The 20,864-nt window shown below is 37.9% G+C and overlaps 1 protein-coding gene across 14 annotated transcripts in view; it reads right to left on the bottom strand.

Moving 5' to 3' along the window:
• The window catches only part of rbm47 (RNA binding motif protein 47), a 73,893-nt gene that overhangs the window by 16,978 nt on the left and 36,051 nt on the right, over positions 1-20,864 (bottom strand). For 5 of the 14 annotated variants that reach the window (XM_088342805.1, XM_088342803.1, XM_088342802.1 and 2 more), the window contains 4 exons: positions 6,437-7,304; positions 4,220-4,547; positions 3,435-3,458; positions 1,999-2,208 (listed from right to left, as the gene is read on the bottom strand). In XM_088342805.1, the coding sequence (XP_088198931.1) occupies positions 1,999-2,208; positions 3,435-3,458; positions 4,220-4,547; positions 6,437-7,273 (1,399 nt within the window). In that variant the 5' untranslated portion in view covers positions 7,274-7,304. Of the gene's footprint in view, positions 1-1,998; positions 2,209-3,434; positions 3,459-4,219; positions 4,548-6,436; positions 7,305-18,306; positions 18,421-20,864 lie in introns of those variants that run through there. The other 9 variants (XM_088342806.1, XM_088342808.1, XM_088342813.1 and 6 more) reach the window with 9 other exon arrangements.

Below are 20,864 nucleotides of genomic sequence, written 5' to 3'. Positions count from 1 at the left end.
AGTGTCAATAAAATTGTTCAAACCAAAAACCAAAAAATTCAGTTTCAATCACGGGACTTAAAGTCAGGTTTGGGTTAATTTTGTCTTTGGGTTACATTTTCCAATGTGGGCGCATGCGGCTTATATACAGGTGCGGTTTGTGTAAGTACAAAATTGGTTTTCCTCTTAAAATGTGGTGGGTGCGGCTTATAATCAGGTGCACTCTGTAGTCCGGAATTTACAGTAATTGTAATTGCTGTAAAAAAAACTAAATTGTCTGTCAAATGTTTTTTTTTACTATGAAAATAAAAAAATAGATAAACAGAGCAAAACAATGTATGTAGGAAAGGGCAAAGCCGACTTTACTTCCTCAGAAGGCTGGCCTCCTTCAAAATCTGCAAAAAGCTCCTGAAAATATTCTATGAGACAGTTGTGGCAAGCGCCCTCTTCTATGCGACAGCGTGTTGGGGAGGCAGCGTCAAGAAGAAGGATGCCTCTCGTCTCAATAAACTGGCTAGGAAAGCGAGCTCTGTTGTGGGCAAAGAGCTGGACAGCCTAACAACAGTAGCTGAGAGACGGGCACTGGAAAAGCTGCGGTCAATCATGGACAATCCATCGCATCCACTACACAGCATTATCTCCAGACAGAAGAGCAGTTTTAGCGACAGACTGCTGTCACTGTCTTGTACTACGGACAGACTGAAGAGATCTTTTCTTCCTCATGCCATGAGGCTCTTTAACTCTACCCGGCAGAGTAAAAGCCCACATTAAACCACACCACCTACATTGCATATTACCGAATTTTGTTGCAATATGTATTCTGTGTAGCACTATTTAGATATTCTATATAACACGCTACAGTGGGCATTTGCACGTCACACTGGGTATTTGTATATTGTATTCTTTTTGCTTTATTATTGTACTGTATTGTTCTCAGCTCAGGGATGCTGCTGGAAATGTGAATTTCCCTCCGGGGATGAATAAAGTATCTATCTATCTATCTATCTATACATTGTTTTATTTGAATGAATGAAACTCTATTTTAAACTTTGAGAACAACAAAACAAAACAAGTCAAAAAACAAAAACAATGTTAAAATGACATGTCCAATAAGGAATAGGAAGAAGCGTGTCGTTATTTTGTTGGAAAAAAAAGTTAGAATATCTTTAAACTAGAAAAATGACGCTGAAAAATAAGCAAACTATTCTGCAAATCTAAATAAACCAGAAATATTTCACTGAAAAATGACTAAAAACTATTCTGCAAAAATGGTAGAGAATTTTACTCATTTTAAGAACAATATAAATGATGATGCATCATTTACAATATTTTTCTGATTCTGGTGTAAAGACAAGTTTCATTAAAAGAAGAAAACATGCCCTATTGGTCCCAGGACTTTCACTGATGTTAACGGAGAAGCAAAAAAAATGATAACCATTGAAAAGATTTTCCCCCAAAATTCGTAAATAGCCACATAAATGGCTACCCTTGCTAAGTTTGGGGTCATAACTAATTGAGGACTGGGACAGTTATCAAGAATGAGGAAGCGATTATAATCACAATCTTTTCTAAAGGCATGCAAGGGCATCCTTGCAAGTGGAAATTTTAAAATCAATTTTAATTTCAACCTATTGTCTCCTTTCCTCTCTCCATCCACCCATTAACTCCACCGTACCAACTCCAGTCACATCACACCAAAAGTAAATAAAATGTCCTTTTTTATTTTACATGGCTACCTATATTTATGTTATTAAAAAAAACAAAAAACAATCGCTAATTACTAAAGCATTCCCCAAGGCAATTTAACCTCGGAATGGATTCATGTTATGTCCGGGGATCAACTTTACTTCTATTTAGAAAAGTGTTATTCATAGGACAGAAAAAGAGAGAAAGAAAGAGTTCTTACAGAAATACACGTATTTCTTGTATTCCATGCAAGAAAAGAAGCCGGGGGTAGGTTTTTTAGTAAAGGCTTTTGAGATGGGTGAGGGTATGGATGGCTACATCTATCTCACTGACTTGTGCCTGCTTTGATGGCAACTGGGTTGACGGAAGCAGGGAGCTCCAGACCGGGCATCAGTTCATAGGACTTTTCGGGCAGCTTGGTCTTACCCTCGTGGTAGCGGCTGTAGATGCCACGACCGGCAGAGTAACCGCCCAGGTATGAGCCCCGGGGAGCCGTGGTACGATTACCTGTGGTTGCCCGACCACGACCTCGCACCGTACCTGCTTGAATACAACGGGTCATCAGATTACTGGGGGAATAGGTCGGGATGTTTGATGTGACCTGTTTGTTGTTGACCAAATTGTAATCAGCGAGATTGCAAAAATGGTTTTTGCAAAGATAAAAAAATATATAGCTTATTTTGGGTGTATTTTTTCATGTTTTAAGATTGTTCATCTCTTATTGAAAAGAGGACAAAAAACATTCTTGATTGTCTTATCAAGGAAGTAGTCGAAAACTTTGCTCACTTTAAGAAATATTTTTGACCAAGATTAGAAGAAATAAAACAAAATTAGTAAAGCAATACACCATCAATTATGCATTTCCCTAATGTGTTGGGAAAAAATAGCAAAACACTATAAAATTGTTCTCATTTTTATGAAAAAAATGACATACTATCCAAAAACATTAAAAACTTTACACTTAAAATAAGCAAACCTGCCTGCCAAATGATAGATTATTTTGCTCATTTTGAAAAATGTATTTACAAGGATAAAAAATAATATCTAAAATTTGCAAAACGTGATCCACTATTTTCTGTACTTTTTCTAATTTTGCTGGGAAAAATGAAAATAACTTAAAAGTAGAAAAAATACACTTAAAACATCAAAATCCTCTGCCAAATTATTGATAATTATACTCTTTTTTTAGAGAAAGATTTGACAAGGATTAGGAAGAAAAACTAGCTAAAACAAGCAAAATATTCACTTTTCTGATAGAAAGCAAAAATATATGAGAGGTTTAAAAATTACTATTGAGATAGGGAAATTTGTCTCCCAAATGGTAGAAAACTGTGTGTTTTAAGAAATATTTTGAACCAAGATTGGAAAAAAATGCTATATTTAGCAAAACAATCTTGCATCCATACATTTTCTGTTTTTCCTGGAAAAAGTGATAAAAATATTTAAAAAAAAATTGAAATAAGCAAAACATTCTGCCAATGCTGTTTAATATTACTTTTTGTTGAACGACATGCCAATATTAGCAATGAGATTCAGTTGGTCACTATTTAAGGGTCACACTATTTTCTTTAAACTGCAGTGTTCAGATTTGTAGCTCCGTCTAAACTCCTTGACGTTCCTCGCCATGCTGTGGACGTTTATCCACGCAATTACGGGGATGAGACAGCACAGCGGGAAAAACACGATTGGTGTTAGAAAACGTATAGTTTGTCACATGGCAAAGAAGCTAATTTGTGCATTGAGAAAAATAAGTAGAGATGAAGGATTACCATGGTTCTGTGTCAATGAGGTCCCTTTGGAGAGAAAACCAAAACACAATGATTGTCCAAGTTAGATTTTTCTTCTCCCACCATATTCAATCAATCATTAATTATAACCAAATTAGCATTTGGGTCATTCTTACTATTCGGTGCCATTTTAGCGTGGTAACTTTCATTTAAAAAATATCAAATATTCATGATTTTCAACATTTCATCTAAAAGGGACTATAAAACCAGAAAAGAAATGTATTGGTCCAGCCGAGGATATAATTCTGAAACTTTTTTTTTTTTAACCAATTACCTTACACATGACATAGGCCACACTGGGACAGATATTAAACATAAAAATGCACTAACAAGTGAACTTGAAATTAGGTGAGGAATATTATCATTAAGGCAATCCTGAAATGGTGAAAAAAACGTGAATTTATTAAATCATTTTCACTTATATTTGTAACAGAAGTCAATCAAAGATGACTTGGGACATAGTATTTTAGCGTACTTGTACAACAATCAGAGTAATTTATTTAAAATGGATTTAACCTTTATACATATCAGTGTTTCCTATAGTAGAGGGCAGTTAAGCACACAAGAAGATCTTTGAAAAATAAGTAAATGCCCACTTTTACGCAAATTCTACCATGCTATGTCACTGGGATTCAAATGACACAGAATAACAGAAATGACCCATTTATGAAGTCATCTTTGCGTTGTTTATGATTTTAGATTGAGTTTCATTAAATTTAAGTTTTGATGAGATTACCCCCCAAAAACTGATAGAAAAAGAGTATTACCTTTGACAAAGTAGTCCCTGTTGGGTCCGATGAGTGTGTTGTAGGGATAACCATAGTAGGCAAGGGTGTAAGGGTCACACTGGTAGAAGTAGTTATGCTGTGGAGTTTCTGGAGAGGCCGAAACTCCCTTGGAGGCCTTCTGACGAGAGTATTGCTCTTTATCAACTGGCTTGGCTAGTGTGACCTCAACGCAGGAGCCTTCCACCTCCGTTCCGTTGAGTTGGTCCATAGCTAGCACAGCGTCATCACGGGAGGTGAAGTGAACAAAGGCGTAATCGCGTATTTTCTTTACTCGTTCCACACAACCCGGGTTCCATTGACTGAACATCTGATTGAAGGAGAAAATATCTGGTTAAAAGAAGTTAAAAATAAAGAGTTGCTAACCAGGGGTCTTAAGCTCATGGCCTGTGGGCTGCAATTAATCAGTGGGCCATGAGTTTGAGATCCCCACCTTTTTCTGGAAGTTTATTGTTGGTCCGGGTTGAAATAGTTTGATATGAATACTCCCTGCGTGCCAGAGGTAAGATCCTAAGCCCTTAAAATGTAAATCATTACGTTCTGTTAGGGCTTCTCTCTTACAGCCTTTTTGTAAAAAAATCATCAACCCATCATCGTCTCTCTCTCTCTCTCTCACTCTCACTCTCACTCTCACTCTCACTCTTTAACCCTTGGACGCATGACCTACCAGCACTTAGACTCTTTCATGCGTGGTGGTGTAAAATTAGTGGCCCAAAACATGTAACAACACGGTATTTAATTGCACAAGAACTATTTATTCTCCGAGCCGGATATACTCGTGAAAAGGGCCATATATGGCTCATGTGCCATTGGTTCTCGATCCATGGTGTGGCATAATTTTTGGGGGGGAGCGTCTTTTTACAGCATTTTCTCATACAACATAAACAACAAATAATTTTGTGTGGAGAAATAAAAACAAAAAAAATTAAACTTTGCGGTGTTTGTGCAAATACAGAGTTACGTTTCTAAGATGCCTGTCTGCTATTAGTTGATGTCCTATAAAATGTTGGTGTTCCATTGGCTTAGCTCATCAGGGAAATACTCAACCAGTTCAAGTCACATCACACCAAAAATAAGTACAATTGAATTTTTTCTTTGCATGTATATTCACTTATCATATTATCTAATCATATACGCATACATTACACATTGGTAGTACTTACTATGTACTATTTTGTTATTTTATGTTTTTATTCTTGGGTACTGGGTTTTCAGAAGGCATTAGCTATGCATGATCGTAGGTTTCTACATGGCTGCAATACAAGGCCGCTATTGGGAAATGTGGAGCACATTGTAAAGCGCTTTGGGAAGTCATTGACTTGAAAAGAGCTATATAAATGCAGATCATTTCATTTCATTTCAAAAGCTACTATTGGTTTCTAATTAGGGCACCCAGTTTGCTCTGCATTTCCTTAGATAGCAACTTAGCTTGATGGCTTCCTAAATAGCTAAATAGTTAGCTAGCGATGTAGAAAACCAAAAGGAAGCTAGATAGATAGCTATAAGAGTAAAGGCCATCTAAATTGCCAGATAAAACACTAAAAGAAGCTAGCTGGTTAGCTTGAAGGAGGCCACAATTTAGCTAGGTAACTAACAAAAAAGGTGAAATGTTGACTAGTCAGCATGCAAAACATGTAAAAGCTAGCTGGATAGCTTGTTAAGTAGTTAAAAAGATAGAAAGATAGCTAGCTAGAAAGGTAAACAGGTAGCCAGATAGCTACCTAACAAAACCTGCAAATTCTTAGCTCGTTAACTTTCTAAAACCCATAAACTGGAATTTAGTTCATTGTATTTCCTGTAAAATGAATGACTAAAAAGACGAATAAATACGATAATGCACCTAAAGATTCACATTTAATTCTCTAAATTAACTGCTTGAAATTAATTACTGATTAATTAATTAATTAATTAATAATTACTTGAATAGAATATTTTCTCCATTAAGCCCGTGAATTGGAATTTATGTATATGAATTTCTAAAATTACATCTTCAACTAATTAAATAAAATGACTCGAAAATTACAATGATCCTGCACTGGTGAGCTAGTTTCAGAACCGTTGGTTACCCTGGTCCCAGCAGGCACCATGTTGGAGACCCCTGTTTCTTTTTTTTTTAAATATCAGCGCTTTTCTTGTTAAAAACCTGATACGACAGCCTCCAAGTAAAATTGTTTTTGAAACCCCTGGGTTAAAACCCACCTGTTTGATTGTTTCCTCGCTGGTCTCCATCATAAGATTCCTGACATAGAGTATCTTCACAGTCTCCATGACATCCTCGTCCACATCGATTTCTGGCTCGGCCCAGTCCACGGCGATCTGGTGGCCCCACAGCTGAATACGCCCAGGCATCAGTTTCCTGCGGGCCATGGCAGCCGAGCGGTGCGACTCGTATTCTACAAAGGCAAAGCCTCGATTCTTCATCTTGTCGGCGGCGCTGGCGTAAACGATCACATCCAGCACGCCCTCGGTAACCTTGGAAACCTCTTCCAGGATTTCCTCTCGTTTTTTGGTCTTGGGGATGCCGCCGATGAACAGACGGCAGTTATCCACAGAAGAACAGACCCCCAGAAGCCGTCCAGGCCGCACCTCATAATTGTTGAGATCCCTCACGGCCCGTTTAGCTTCGTGTTTCTCCGTGTACATGACAAAGGCGTAGCCCCGGTTCTTCCCGTCGAAGTCCATCATCAGGCGCATCTCGTAGATGCGCCCCACCAACTCAAAAACGGGAACCAGTTCATCCTCGTAAACGTCTCTGGGGATTTTGCCCACAAAGATCTCGCAACCCCTTGGAGGAGATGGGCCGCTCCAGCCAGGAGGGGGCCCGTATTTACGCTGGCCATTTTCCTGGACCATGCCGTAGCCGGTTCGATCCATCAGGGCCACCAGGGCGGCCTCGTTGGCAGTCCCTGCAACACCCTCAGGAATGTTGATCTGTCCGAGAAGAGCGTGATGGGAGGCAGTGGTAGATTTGCTGGGGTTAGAGGGGGATGTATTGTTGCTCATGGTTGAAGAAGAAGCTGGATCTTCGGCTGTCATTCTGACAATAACATCCAATTAGATCTTTAGCCTGTGAAGGGGAAAGAGATCGGGACGAATCAGGTTTGACAAATGGAACATTAAACATAAAACATGATTAGAAACATAGAAATTCAATCAATGGTTCTCAAATGAAGGTATGAGTACCCCTGACGGCACTCCAGAGGATATGTGAGATTTTAAAAGGCCGTTTTTTATCAACTGAATGTTCGTTTTAAGGTGCTTTCTATTGATTGAATGTTTGTTTTAAGGGTGTTTTTATTAATTGAATGTTCCTTTTTTAATTGAATTATGGTACTCTTAGATTTTGATCTTGAAATTGGGGATGCATAAGCACCCATGTGGCTGATTTCATGTGTGAAGCAATTGGTTAAAATATGTATGTAATATATATAAATATATATATATATATATATATATATATATATATATATATATATATATATACAGTGCATCCGGAAAGTATTCACAGCGCTTCACTTTTTCCACATTTTGTTATGTTACAGCCTCATTCCAAATTGTATTAATTTAATCTCTTATCTCAAAATTCTACACAAAATACTCCATTATAACAATGTGAAAAAGTTTTTTTTTTACTTTTTTTGAACTTATTAAAAATAGAAAACTAAGAAATCACATTTACATAAGTATTCACAGCCTTTGCTATGAAGCTCAAAATTGAGCTCAGGTGCATCTTTTTTCCACTGATCATCCTTGAGATCTTTCTACAAGGCACACACCTGTCTATATAAGGTCCCACAGTTGAGTGTGCATGTCAAAGCACAAACACCAAGCATGAAGTCAAAAGAACTGTCTGTAGACCTGCGAGACAGGATTGTCTTGAGGCACAAATCTGGGGAAGGATACAGAAAAAATTCTGCTGCTTTGAAGGTCCCAATGAGCACAGTGGCCTCCAATATTCGTAAATGGAAGACATTTGGAACCACCAGGACTCTTCCTAGAGCTGGCCGGCCTTCTAAACTGAGCGATCGGGGAAGAGGGCCTTAGTCAGGGAGGTGACCAAGAACCCGATGGTCACTCTGTCAGAGCTCCAGCGTTCCACTGGAGAGAGGAGAGCCTTCCAGAAGGACAACCATCTCTGCAGCAATCCACCAATCAGGCCTGTATGGTAGAGTGGCCAGACGAAAGCCACTCCTTAGTAAAAGGAACATGGAAGCCCGTCTGGAATTTGCCAAAAAGCACCTGAATGACTCCCAGACCATGAGAAACAAAATTCTCTGGTCTGATGAGACAAAGATTGAACTCTTTGGTGTGAATGCCAGGCGCCATGTTTGGAGGAAACCAGGCACCGCTCATCACCAGGCCAATACCATCCCTACAGTGAAGCATGGTGGTGGTAGCATCATGCTGTGGGGATGTTTTTCAGCAGCAGGAATTGTCAGACTAGTCAGGATAGAAGGAAAAATGAATGCAGCAATATATAGAGATATCCTGGATGAAAACCTGCTCCAGAGTGCTCTTGACCTCAGGCTGGGGCGAAGGTTCCTTTTTCAGCAGGACAACGACCCAAAGCACACAGCCAAGATCTCAAAACTACCTCACACGTATGTAAAATTGTACTCACGTACATGCTGTCTGCACTAAGTTTACTGCTCAAACAGACACCGCACAAAAAAAAAACCTGAAAACTCGTGCCAACACTACCTCATACGAATTTAATGTTACTCATGTCTTGTTCTTGCACATGTCGACTGCACTACGTTTAATGCTCAAATTGCACAATGTCTGACCATTTCCTGTTTCTGCACTATGATGTCTATGTTTGCACCAATGCATACGCTGACTATTTTTGCACTATGATGACTTTGCACCAAATGCAATATTGCACAACCGTTACGATACCAACGTTATCACGACAACCCTGTATGTAACATCCCACATGCCGACATTTCTTGTGTATATACCATGTAAATTATAACTATAGCCTTATCCCCCTTGTCTTATAACATTATCTTCTCTGTTCCTTTATCTTCTTGCTCATACCTCACTATGAATGTGTAAAACTGCAGTGTCATGCCCAATTTCGTTGTCACAATATGTTAGCCCATTTGTAACAATGACAATAAAGGTATATTCTATTCTATCTATTCTATTCTAAAAGATTGGCTTCAGAACCACTCCGTGAATGTCCTGGAGTGGCCCAGCCAGAGTCCAGACTTGAATCCGATCGAACATCTCTGGAGAGATCTGAAAATGGCTGTGCACAAACGTCTCCCATTCAACCTGATTGAGCTTGAGACTTATTGCAAAGAAGAATGGGCAAAACTGCCTAAAGATAGGTGTGCTAAACTTGTGGGATCATATTCAAAAAGACTTGAGGCTGTATTTGCTGCCAAAGGTGGATCAACAAAGTATTAAGCAAAGGCTGTGAATACTTATGTAAATGTGATTCCTTAGTTTTCTATTTTTAATAAATTCAAAAAAAGTAAAAAAAAAAAAAAACTTTTTCACATTGTCATAATAGAGTATTTTGTGTAGAATTTTGAGATAAGAGATTAAATTAATACAATTTGGAATGAGGCTGTAACATAAGAAAATGTGGAAAAAGTGAAGCGCTGTGAATACTTTCCGGATGCACTGTATATATATCTCATCTCATCTCATCAGCCGTACCGCTTATCCTCATTAGGGTCGCGGGGGTATATATATATATTTATTTTTTATTTTTTTGCTATGACAAAGGTCCAACCTTTCCTGTAGTCTTTTACCAAGTTTGTACACACTGCAAGGGATCTTGGCCCACTGCTCCACAAAGATCTTCTCTAGATCAGTCAGGTTTCTGGGATGCCACTGAGGAACACGGAGTATGAGCTCTCCAAAGATTTTCAGTTGGGTTCAGGTCTGGGGACTTTGATATGCTTCTTACGGAGTCACTCCTTGGTTTTCCTGGCTGTGTGCTTAGGGTCGTCAATGCTGTGACTGATGGAAGGAGATTGTTCCCCAAAATCTCACAATACAAGGCCCCAGCGATCCTCCCTTTAATGCAGTGCACTCATCCTGTCCCTTGTGCAGAAAAAGCATAATGCTACCAACCCCACACTGGGGATGGTGTTCTTCGGAATGTACTCTTCATTCTTCTTCCTCCAAACACGCTTAGTAGAATTATGACCAAAAAGTTCTATTTTGGTCTCATTTGACCACAAACCTTCTCCCATGACTCATCTGTATCATTCAAATGGTCATATGCAAACTTAGGACGGGCCATGCCATGTGTTGGTTTTAGCTGGGGGACCCTTTTGTGCCATGCATGATTTGAAATAATGACGTCTTAGTGTATTACCAACAGTATCCTTGGAAACAGTAGTCCCAACTCTTTTCAGGTCATTGACCAACTCCTGTCGTGTATTTCCGGGCTGAATCCTCACCTTTCTTAGAATCATTGAGACCCCATGAGGTTATATCTTGCATGGTTGTATCCACTCCGAATGTGATTGACCGTCAAGTTTAGCTTCTTCCATTTTCTAATAATTGCTCCATCAGTGGACATTTTTCCACCAAGCTGCTTGGCAATTGCTCCCTATATATATATATATATATATATATATATATATATATATATATAGATAGTTCAGGGTGTCCCCTGCCCACTGCCCAGAGATGGCTGGGATGGGCTCCAGCACCCCCGCGACCCTCCTGAGGATAAGCGGTGCAGATAATGGATGGATGTGTGTGTGTATATATATATATATATATATATATATATATATATATATATATATGCATGCAAAGGGGATACTGTATCCTTAAACAAAAATGCTTGTTAAAGGCACACTTGGCCAAAGAAAAATTTCCTCTAAAAAAGGTGGAGTTCACAGCATAAGATCATCTGCTAATCTTTATATGACAATGAGCTCTAAAAACTACATCACACTTTTATAATCCTGTTTTGTTCGGTCCTTTAGACTCTTTACCGAACTATGACCCCCCCATGAGAGAGATTGCCAAGCCATAAAGCATAAAGCCTTAAACCTTCGTTCAAGGTTCAATGAGGTCTGCCCAGTCACATGTTCGCCAGGATTTGGGCCACTTGATCTTGCGTTCAACACCAAAAAACCCCAAAGGAAAATGATGTGCATTAGTCAATTATCTTGCTCAATATGAATTACCACCCGTGCTGGGCACGTTACTTTAAAAAAATAATGACTTAGAGTTTGTGGAATTATGACGAAAAAGTTCTATTTTGGTCTCATCTGACCACAAAACTTTCCCCCATCACACTTCCGTATCATCCAAATGGTTATGTGCAAACTTAAGATAGGCCTTGACATGGGCTGGTTTAAGGAGGGGAACCTTTTGTGCCATGCATGATTCAAAACCATGGCGTCTTAGAGTATTATCTACAGTAACTTTGAAAACGGTGGTCCCAGCCCTTTTCAGGTCATTGACCAACTCCTGTCGTGTAGTTCCGGGCTGATTCCTCACCTTTCTTAGAATCATTGAGACCCCACAAGGTAAGATTTTACATGGCGGCTCCACTCTGATGTTTAGCTTCTTCCATTTTCTAATGATTGCTCAAACAGTGGACCTTTTTCACCAAGCTACTTGCTCCGTAGCCCTGTCCAGCCTTGTGGAGGTGTACAATCTTGTCTCTGGTGTCATTGGGCAGCTCTTTAGTCTTCGCCATGTTACAAGTTAAAGTTTTACTGATTGTTTAGGGTGGACACGTGTCTTTATGCAGCTAACAACCTCAAACAGGTGCATCTGATTCAGGATGATACATCAAGTGCAGGTGGACTTCTAATGGACTGACTAACAGGTCTGTCAGGATCAGAATTCCAAATAATACACAGGTTTTCAATTCCTTATTTGCAGCTGTATCATACTACTAAATTGTTTAAAAAATCATGCATTGTGATTTCTGGATTTTTCTTTTTGGTTTATCCATCTACAGTGGACATGCACCTACGATTAAAATTTCAGACCCCTCCATGATTTTCAAGTGGGAGAAATAGCAAAATGTGTTCAAATACTTATTTTCTTCAATGTAGCCTTAACATAAGACAACATGACGATTTCGACTAGACAATGTAACGCACCGCTTATGACTGTTGGTCCTGGCTACTGCCTTTATGGGTGGAAAAAATAATTAGTTTGTTTACTCCGTTACTGAAAAAATAACGGCTTTATTCACAAAACTGAATACGACAACATATGTTGGTTTTGCTGTAAAAAGAACAGAGAACAATCAACAAGCGTAAACCTCTTATTTCCCAACACTGGTGGCATTCAGAGAGCAAGGCTTTAAATCCCTTAATCGCCGCAATCGTCTCGGGTTGTGTGGGCGTGAGAGTCCTTTTTCGATTAATTGACAGTGAGCATGAGACGGTCAACAAACTAAAGGTAAAGACACCTCTCAAAGCAGAGTTACCATGGTAACCTGGGCGTCGGTTCGACCTGACCTAGTATTCTGTCACCACCGGCCCAACTGAGAATTCAAAACTCCCTGGATTGTTCATGAGATTAGAGTTATGAAACCAGACGTCGGCTTTTTTTCAGTCTTTAACCAAGCGTCACGAGGTCAAGACGACACAGTGGTACAGCATTTAATCAACCTGTAGTCCTTCTAGACCAGGGGTGGGCAACTATTTTGAGTCTGGGGCCGCATTGGGTTAAGGGGCCGATCCTGGAGACATATACAATTTTTTGTATTTATTAATAAATATAGATCCAGATATTTACACGTTATGTTTCTCTTGAAATAGATTAGTCTCATCAATATCAGTTTTGAAACGATCACAATTTAAGAACAATAATATAATGGGTCTCTGTTTTAAGCATTTAATTTGATATTTAGTTTGGTAGTATTACTGTAGTGTTTTTTTTAAGTGTTTTTTATTTTACTTCTGCAGTCGGACTTTTGTTGTAGTTTTGTAGTATTTTTGTAGTATTACTGCAGTAGAAGTTTTGTAGTATTTACAAAGTAGTATTTTTTCAGTGTTCTGTGCTGTATTATTTCCATAGTATAATTTTGTTTTATATCTGTTCTATCTATCTAGTTTTTCTGTAGTATTTTTGTAGTATTACTCTTTTTTTATTAATTTTTCATTAGTGCAGTTGTATTTTTGCAATATTTCAGTTGTAATACTTCTGTAGTAGTATTTTTGTAGTATTTCTCAAGTAGTCTTTTTGTATTGTAGTATTACTGTAGTGGTATTTTTGTAGACTTTGAAGTGTTTATAAAGTATTATGACTGTAGAATTTATGAAATTCTTGTTATTTTCAAGTGTTTTTGTCATATTACTTTTTAAAATTTTTGTTCTATTACAGATGCAATCGACATTTCGTTCTGTGTACATTGTTACACAGAATGACAATACAAGGAAATTATTATTATTATTATTATTATTATTATGTTTGTATTTTTGTAGTAATATTTCTGTAGTAGAATTTTTGTAGCATTTCTACAGTATTTGTTTTCTCTTCAGAATTAAACCAAAATAATATATGAGGTCCCTGTTTTCAAGCAAGGGGGCAATGGGGACAAAGTTGGAACAAAATCAGTATTTATTAGTGGTACTTTATTTACTATTGTCATGATATTCTGACCAGTTTTGTTCAGAGGGCCTGATTCAAAAGCTGCATGTTGCCCACCCTTGACTCTTGACGATCGTATGAGATTTACTAGGCCCAAACCAACAATAGTCAACCGGATTTTCAAAACAAGAGACAGTATTGAACGTTTACTTTTGTTTAATACAATCACGACTGTCAGGTTAGACCAGAGCAACACAGGGTAGATGATTAACCTGAACCACAAATGCTTTTACCCCAACGTGTGTTTACAACAAAGCGGCGTCATCCTCTATCTTAACCATCCTGATTTAGCCACAGCGACAAACAAGAAGTTGTTTTCGGCTTCCTTGTTTAAAGTTTGTGAATCGAGAATAGAAGTTGAAGGGCAAAGACTCGATTGCCTTATCAACCAAGTTAAAGAGTCACCACAATGGCTTTGAGAGATCGTGTTTATAATTGATAAAAGCACCTTCCTTGTGTATTAACAATACATATATACCATATTGTTTTACGAGAGCTAGAAAGGTTTTTACAAGCATCTTTGGGACGAAACCATGAACCTGCACTCATTTGTCACATGAATTGCAAAAATTGGCACTGATTCATATTTCCTACCTGTCGATTATGCATGAGGAAATAATGTAAGTCAGGAACCTTTTTGAATCAAAAAGCCATCAAAGCACAAATATTTAGATTTTCTTTTAGAGAGGGCCACACCGCTAAACCCCTACAGACAAATGGTAATTCTTTAGCACATTTTATTTCACTGTGTGTCATTTGATATTTTGATCAAATCTCTTAAATAATAATAATGCCAGATCCTTTGTCCCATATTAATATAAGTATACCAATTAAAATGTGGCTCCCTCCTGCAGTTACTTAAGAGTGGTGAGGCTAATTTTTACATTTATCATTTTTGTTCTTTACAATTGTTTCAAAACAAGGTACAAGCAAAGCTCTTTTGTAAAAATGTCAAAAAGATACCGCAAACGATAAGGATATCATCACTTTTACTTTTGTCGCGGACCGCAGTAAGTGAAAGAGCGAAGTAAGTGCTGTGTACAGAGATCCGCCCACCTCTACCGCTCACCCAATCAAATTCTTAGAGTAGGGTGTTTCAGTATGTTCTTTGGGTTTTCATCGAAAAGTATCTTGACAATGAACATACATAGTTTGACCCTCTTTTAACCATGGGGCTGCCGGTGCCCACATTTTGCAAGCAATGTAAGTTACTGTAATGTTGGGCTAAAAGAGAACATCAAACAGTTCCTTGAAAAAGAGAAGATAGGCTTTGTAAATAACCCTTGATTTGAATGACATTCAATCAAAGTAGTTATCCAAAACACAGGGTTAATATCCAAATTTACCTTGTGATACGTGAAATCCATGAAGTAGAAACATTTATTTTTTGACAATTACCATACAGTTAAATTATTTTGTCTGTGCAAAAAGTTTTCTCGACATTATGTGTTTTCGAGAAACTTGAAATTGCAAGAGAATTTGCACATACGTACCATTGATTAGGTATAGTTTTTTTAATTTACATATTAAATTAAATATAATTTAATATTTTTTTTAATTTATTGACACACTGATAGAAAAAAAGGGGAGGTAGATTTAGCCAATAAGAATGCAGAACACAATGTAAAATGAAAAAAAAATAGTGGCCACACATGTATCTAGAAGAGAAAGCAAAATAGACAGGACAACAGTAATAGATAAAACGGTAACTGAAGTAGCAGAGAAAATAACCGCGTTAGAACGATGGGTTCACTGTTTCTAATGCAACTGCATACCTGTCAACCTGTATGGTTTTGCCGTACTAAGTATGTTTTTTATGCATTTTAAGACGAGTACGACGTACAAGGAAATCTGTATGGAAAAACGCAAATTTGTCAATTGCATGCGTCTGTCGCCTGGGGATTTCCCATCATGCATAATTCCGAAAAAAAAAATATATATATGGTGTACGATTATTTTGTATTTCGTACGGTAAAATACGACAGTTTGTACGGGCATGGAGCCGTGGAGCTTGACAGGTATGCAACTGACATATCGTCGTTTTAATGTGAAAAAACGAGGTCAAGACCATTAACTCCTGAAGTGCAATTGAAAGTCAACCTAGTTTGAAAGATTAAGATTTAAGGCTGTGTTTGAAAGTGTCTGGTTTTAAAACAAAATCAAGTCAAATATAATAAAAATATGTAATATATATATATATATATATATATATATAAATATATATGTATTCATTCATTCATTCATTTTCTGCACCACTTATCCTCAGTAGGGTCACGGGGGTGCTGGAGCCTGTCCCAGCTATCTTCGGGCAGTGGGCAGGGGACACCCTGAACTGGCTGCCAGCCAGTCGCAGGACACACATAATTTTGATGAAAATGTACATTATCCCTTATCATCCTAAGATATTCTTTGTGACAACAATACATTTGATATTGATAGAGTTAGAAAACGATTACTCCCTAAATAAATAAAACCATTGAGGAACACTTTACGTATTTAACAAACAAAAACAGATTTTGTACTTTTTTTCAAATGACAGAGACGATAGACACGAAGAAAAGGACTGATTGAAACACTTCAGGACTGTCACTATTGGTGCCAATTGTGTTTTCAGTACCATATTTTACAGGCTAAAAGTCACAGTTTTTTCATAGTTTGGTCAGGCATGCGACTTATACTCCAGCGTGACTTGTGTTTTTTTCCTTCCGAATCATGCACTTTTTGGCTTGTGTGATTTATAATCCAGAGAAATTTATAGTCCATAAAATACTGTACCTTGTGACGTATTTGTTTTTGTTTTTGATTGTTACTTCTAAATGTTATTGCAACTCTTCTCATTGCACTATTGTTATGATGCACTATTCTTTTTCATAGCATTATTATTATTATTATTTTGTAAGCACTACCTTGTATTTTTTTTTTTTGCCTATTTATCGTAATAGTCTCTTTTTTCTCTTCAGAGTCTTTATTACAGAGTTTTCCGGACTATAAGTCACAATTGTTTTTAAAGTTTGTCCAGGGGTGCGACCTATACTACCGTGTGACTTATATATGTTTTTCCCTTCTTATTTATGCATTTTTTTGGCTGGAGTGATTCATAATCCTAAGCGATATATAGTCCAGAAAATATGGTATGTGCCAGCTAAAGAAAGGGGGGAGAGGCGTTTGAACACCCTGTTCAACAGTCAACAGTGTTATCTACATAGTTTTAACAATGCTATGTCATAAAAAACGATCACGGGGCAGGATGCAGGAGATCCCTAAATGAGTCATATTGAAAGGAAATATCAGAAAAATTATTTAAAAAAAAAAAATCTTTTTTTTTCTTACATTAGGTCTATGGTGTCCTCTTAAAATGATTGCTATTTAAAAAAAAGCTTCAAATATAACTATCCAGTGCGTGCATTAATCAAGAAATAGTTGTTAATATGATCTAAAATTACAATACTTACACTTGTATTATCCAGTTTGGCCTTTGAAGAAATAATTTGCACTATGAAGATGAGTATTAATTGTGTAACGCAATAAGAAAATAGCGGAAAAATTATTAAAAATAAATATGTATTTTTCAAATGAAGTTTATAATAATTGTTAATTAATGTTATTAAAAACAAGAATCAGGTTTGAATTTAAAAAACTCTTTCAAAATAATAAATATGTAAATGTGACAAATTATTATTTAGAGTTAACCATGTGAACACTGAGTTATAACTTTTACAAGTACCTATTCTAAAACAGTTATAGTTAGTAAGTTTAGTCATCCATCCATCCATTATCTGCATCGCTTATCCTCAGTAGGGTCGCGGGGGTGCTGGAGCCTATCTCAGCTGTCTTTGGCCAGTGGGCAGGGGACACCCTGAACTGGTTGCCAACCAGTCACAGAGCACACAGGGACAGACAATTTGCTCGCTCATTCACACCTAGGGACAATTTGGACCGGCCAATTAAGCTAATATGCATGTTTTTGGAACGTGGGAGGAAACCGGAGTGCAGGGAGGAAACCCACGCAAGCAAACTCCACACAGGAGGTTCGCTCTCATGACCTCAGAACTGTGCCGCACAGGCGCTAACCACTGCCCTGCCGTGCTGCCCCAAGTTTAGTCAAGGTAATATTTATTAGAACTGTCTTTGTATATGAAAATAGATCTCCATATCTTTTTCTTTATTCTTATTTTTTGCTAATATAACCACACTACTTTTAAAAGTCCATACAATTTAGGCCAGGCTAAAACCACTAACCTGTAAATATTACCTATAGATACAATACTATTTTAACATTTTTATCTTTTAAGTATTTTACTTAAATCGATTATTTTACTTACATCATGTGGAAAATCACGTCTAATCTCATTGTAAACAATGTCCAAAAATGTTGCAATAAGACTTTTCTAATTTATTCTATGCTGTTCTACTCCACTCTAACAATAGGTAAATGCAAAAATAAGTAAAAGATCAAATAGAGACGGGATAATAGCTACCAAAGGCTTTGCCGGCACTCCAGCGCTGGGCCGCCTGCTCCAAGGAGTGGCGGACCACCTCCAGGGGAGGCAGGTACAACGAGTAACTCAGTACACACTCTCGCCCCTATCAGGGTGGAGCTTAAACAGGTACAAATATGTGTGTGAGTGAGTGAGTGAGTGAGTGAGTGAGAGAGAGAGAGAGAGAGAGAAATGGGTGATGGGAAATGTAGTTTTCTTTTCTGCTGAGGATGCAGAAAAGGAAGGTGGAAAATAACAGGAAGCTTTCTGGTTAGGGGGCTGGGGGATTTCTGTCCTGTCTGCACAAGATGTAAGCGTCTTTGGGCATGCATGTTTTTTTCTTTTTTCGTTTTTTGTGCCATTCAGCTTAACTTAAACAAACAACACACACCTTCCTGGGCAGCTAAGAGAGCAGAGAGAGAACTTGACTTTTGTTGCCCTCAAAAGCAGAAAATAATAAAAGGCGGAGTGAAGGACAAGCCAAAGCAGACAGGGTGAAATCAAGCGGGCAAGATTAAAGCCTTGGTGTGTGGTCAACGCTTTGCTCGAGTGTCAGCTGCCATTGAAACCACCTCCACTTCTTAGCGACCAGGAAAACAACTGATAAGGGAGTGGAAGCTGTGGACAAAGCGATCGAAGGAAAAGTTTAAAGTATTTATTTGTATTTGAGTGGTGAGAATTAAGAGAGAAATAAGAACATTAGCACAAGAGGTACATCAGGCAGTGACTGAATTTTAGCACTGTCAATGGTTAACTGTGTAATCTACTCCCACAAAGACCTCACCTAAAATATATATACCATTCCTCACGAAATTTCCTTGTATTTGACTTAGGGGTGGGCTATATGGTAAAAATGAATCAGGGTTTGTACACCCTTTTCATGGCCAATTTTTCAATTTTTCGAGTGCCTTTAAAGGAAGAAATCCAGCATCAATCAAAAGAACGTTGTATTTTAAAATATATTGTTGGAGGGTTTTTCAGAGGATCTGTGTCTAAATTGGTTAAAATACAATTGTAAAGAGTCAATTGTTTTGCTTATTACTTATTTATAGCACTAAAGAGTTAATACTTTTAATTTTCTATTATTGTTTTGCATTTTGGGCGATTTTGTGTCATTTGACTTTAAATCTGTTCAGTGTGTAAAAAGCTAATATTGTTTTGTAGTTTAAACATTTTTTGTAGATCCGTGAATATTTTAATTTATGTTCCGTGTTTTACACTAAATAATGTGGTGCATAAGGTTTTACTATCATAATTTATATCATTAAAATAACCAAAAATCTGAAAAGCTGTTGAGAGCCATGGCAATGGCAAACATTTCAGGCATTTTCAAGCACTTCACCCAAAATTCAAGCATTTTCCCGATCTTTAAAACACAACATTAAAATTCAAGTAATTTCAAGGATTTTAAGAACCCATATGAACCCTGCTATTTCGGACATGGCGATTGTAAATAAAAAAAGAAAGTTGACTGTGAGGCCTGCCGCTTCCAGGATTTCCAGGTAAACAAATTCCAGGAAATTGGGAGTATTTTAAATGAATATAATATCAAGAGGCACTGCCAGACAGAACATGCAGACTACAAAAAGCTAACTGGAAACTAAAGCTGTGAAAAGGTGATGCAACTGGAAGCAGTTTTAAAGATGAAGCAGCGCTTTTTCATGAGACCCTTCAAGTCAAATTGCCACAAAGGCGAGCTACGAGGTTGCAACGATGATGAAATGAAATGAAATGATCTGCATTCATATAGCGCTTTTCAAGTCAAGACTTCCCAAAGCGCTTTACAGTGTGCTTCACATTTCCCAATAGCGGCTGTGCAGCCATGTAAGGCGCTAACCTGCATATTGGAGGTATTAGGGGTTCAGTATCTTACCCAAGGACACTTCTACATGTAACACGGAGGAGCCGGGATTCGAACTGCGATCTCTTGATCCCAAGACGGGCGCTCTACCTCCTGAGCCACTGCCGCCCCTATGATCACCAAACAATGCAAACCCTTCTCCGGAGATTTATTTATAAATAGAGTTAATAGTCATCCCTTAAACATTTTTAATTTACCAATTTTGGCCCGCTTTCTGAAAAGGTTGGACACCCCTACTCCGAATGATGCTAGGGTCTGACATACCTCTACCACCAGAGGGACAAAACTGAGGATGATGGGCCCATGTCGGGGAGGCAGGAACTTGAAGAAAGGGTGCTCATAACCAGGATGGTATTTATTAACAAAATAAGTTACCAAGTAACAAACAAACATGGGTTCACTAAACAAGGAAAGGTCCAAACCATAAACAAAGACCAAAACAGGAAAATACATGGAGAAAAGTTACAAGGAAACAAACAGGGAGTCCTTGTGTCATTTTCGCTTCCACTACACACACGCCAGGTCGTTGTTTCATTTTCACTCTTACCACTACGCCAGGTTTGTTTGTTTTATTGTTCCTTTGTTCCGTTTGTTCTCTGGTTTAGGTCTTGGTTTCTGGCTTGGACATTTTCTCCCTGTCTAGTTAATCCATGTTTGTTTGGTTCTTGGTACCCTTCTTTTGTTAATAAATACCATT

The sequence above is a fragment of the Urocampus carinirostris genome, chromosome 8, assembly GCF_059441175.1.
Source record: "Urocampus carinirostris isolate Australia breed hairy pipefish chromosome 8, RoL_Ucar_1.0, whole genome shotgun sequence".
In the NCBI taxonomy this organism is placed as follows: Eukaryota; Metazoa; Chordata; class Actinopteri; order Syngnathiformes; family Syngnathidae; genus Urocampus; species Urocampus carinirostris.
This window is presented reverse-complemented; position numbering and strand designations above follow the sequence as displayed.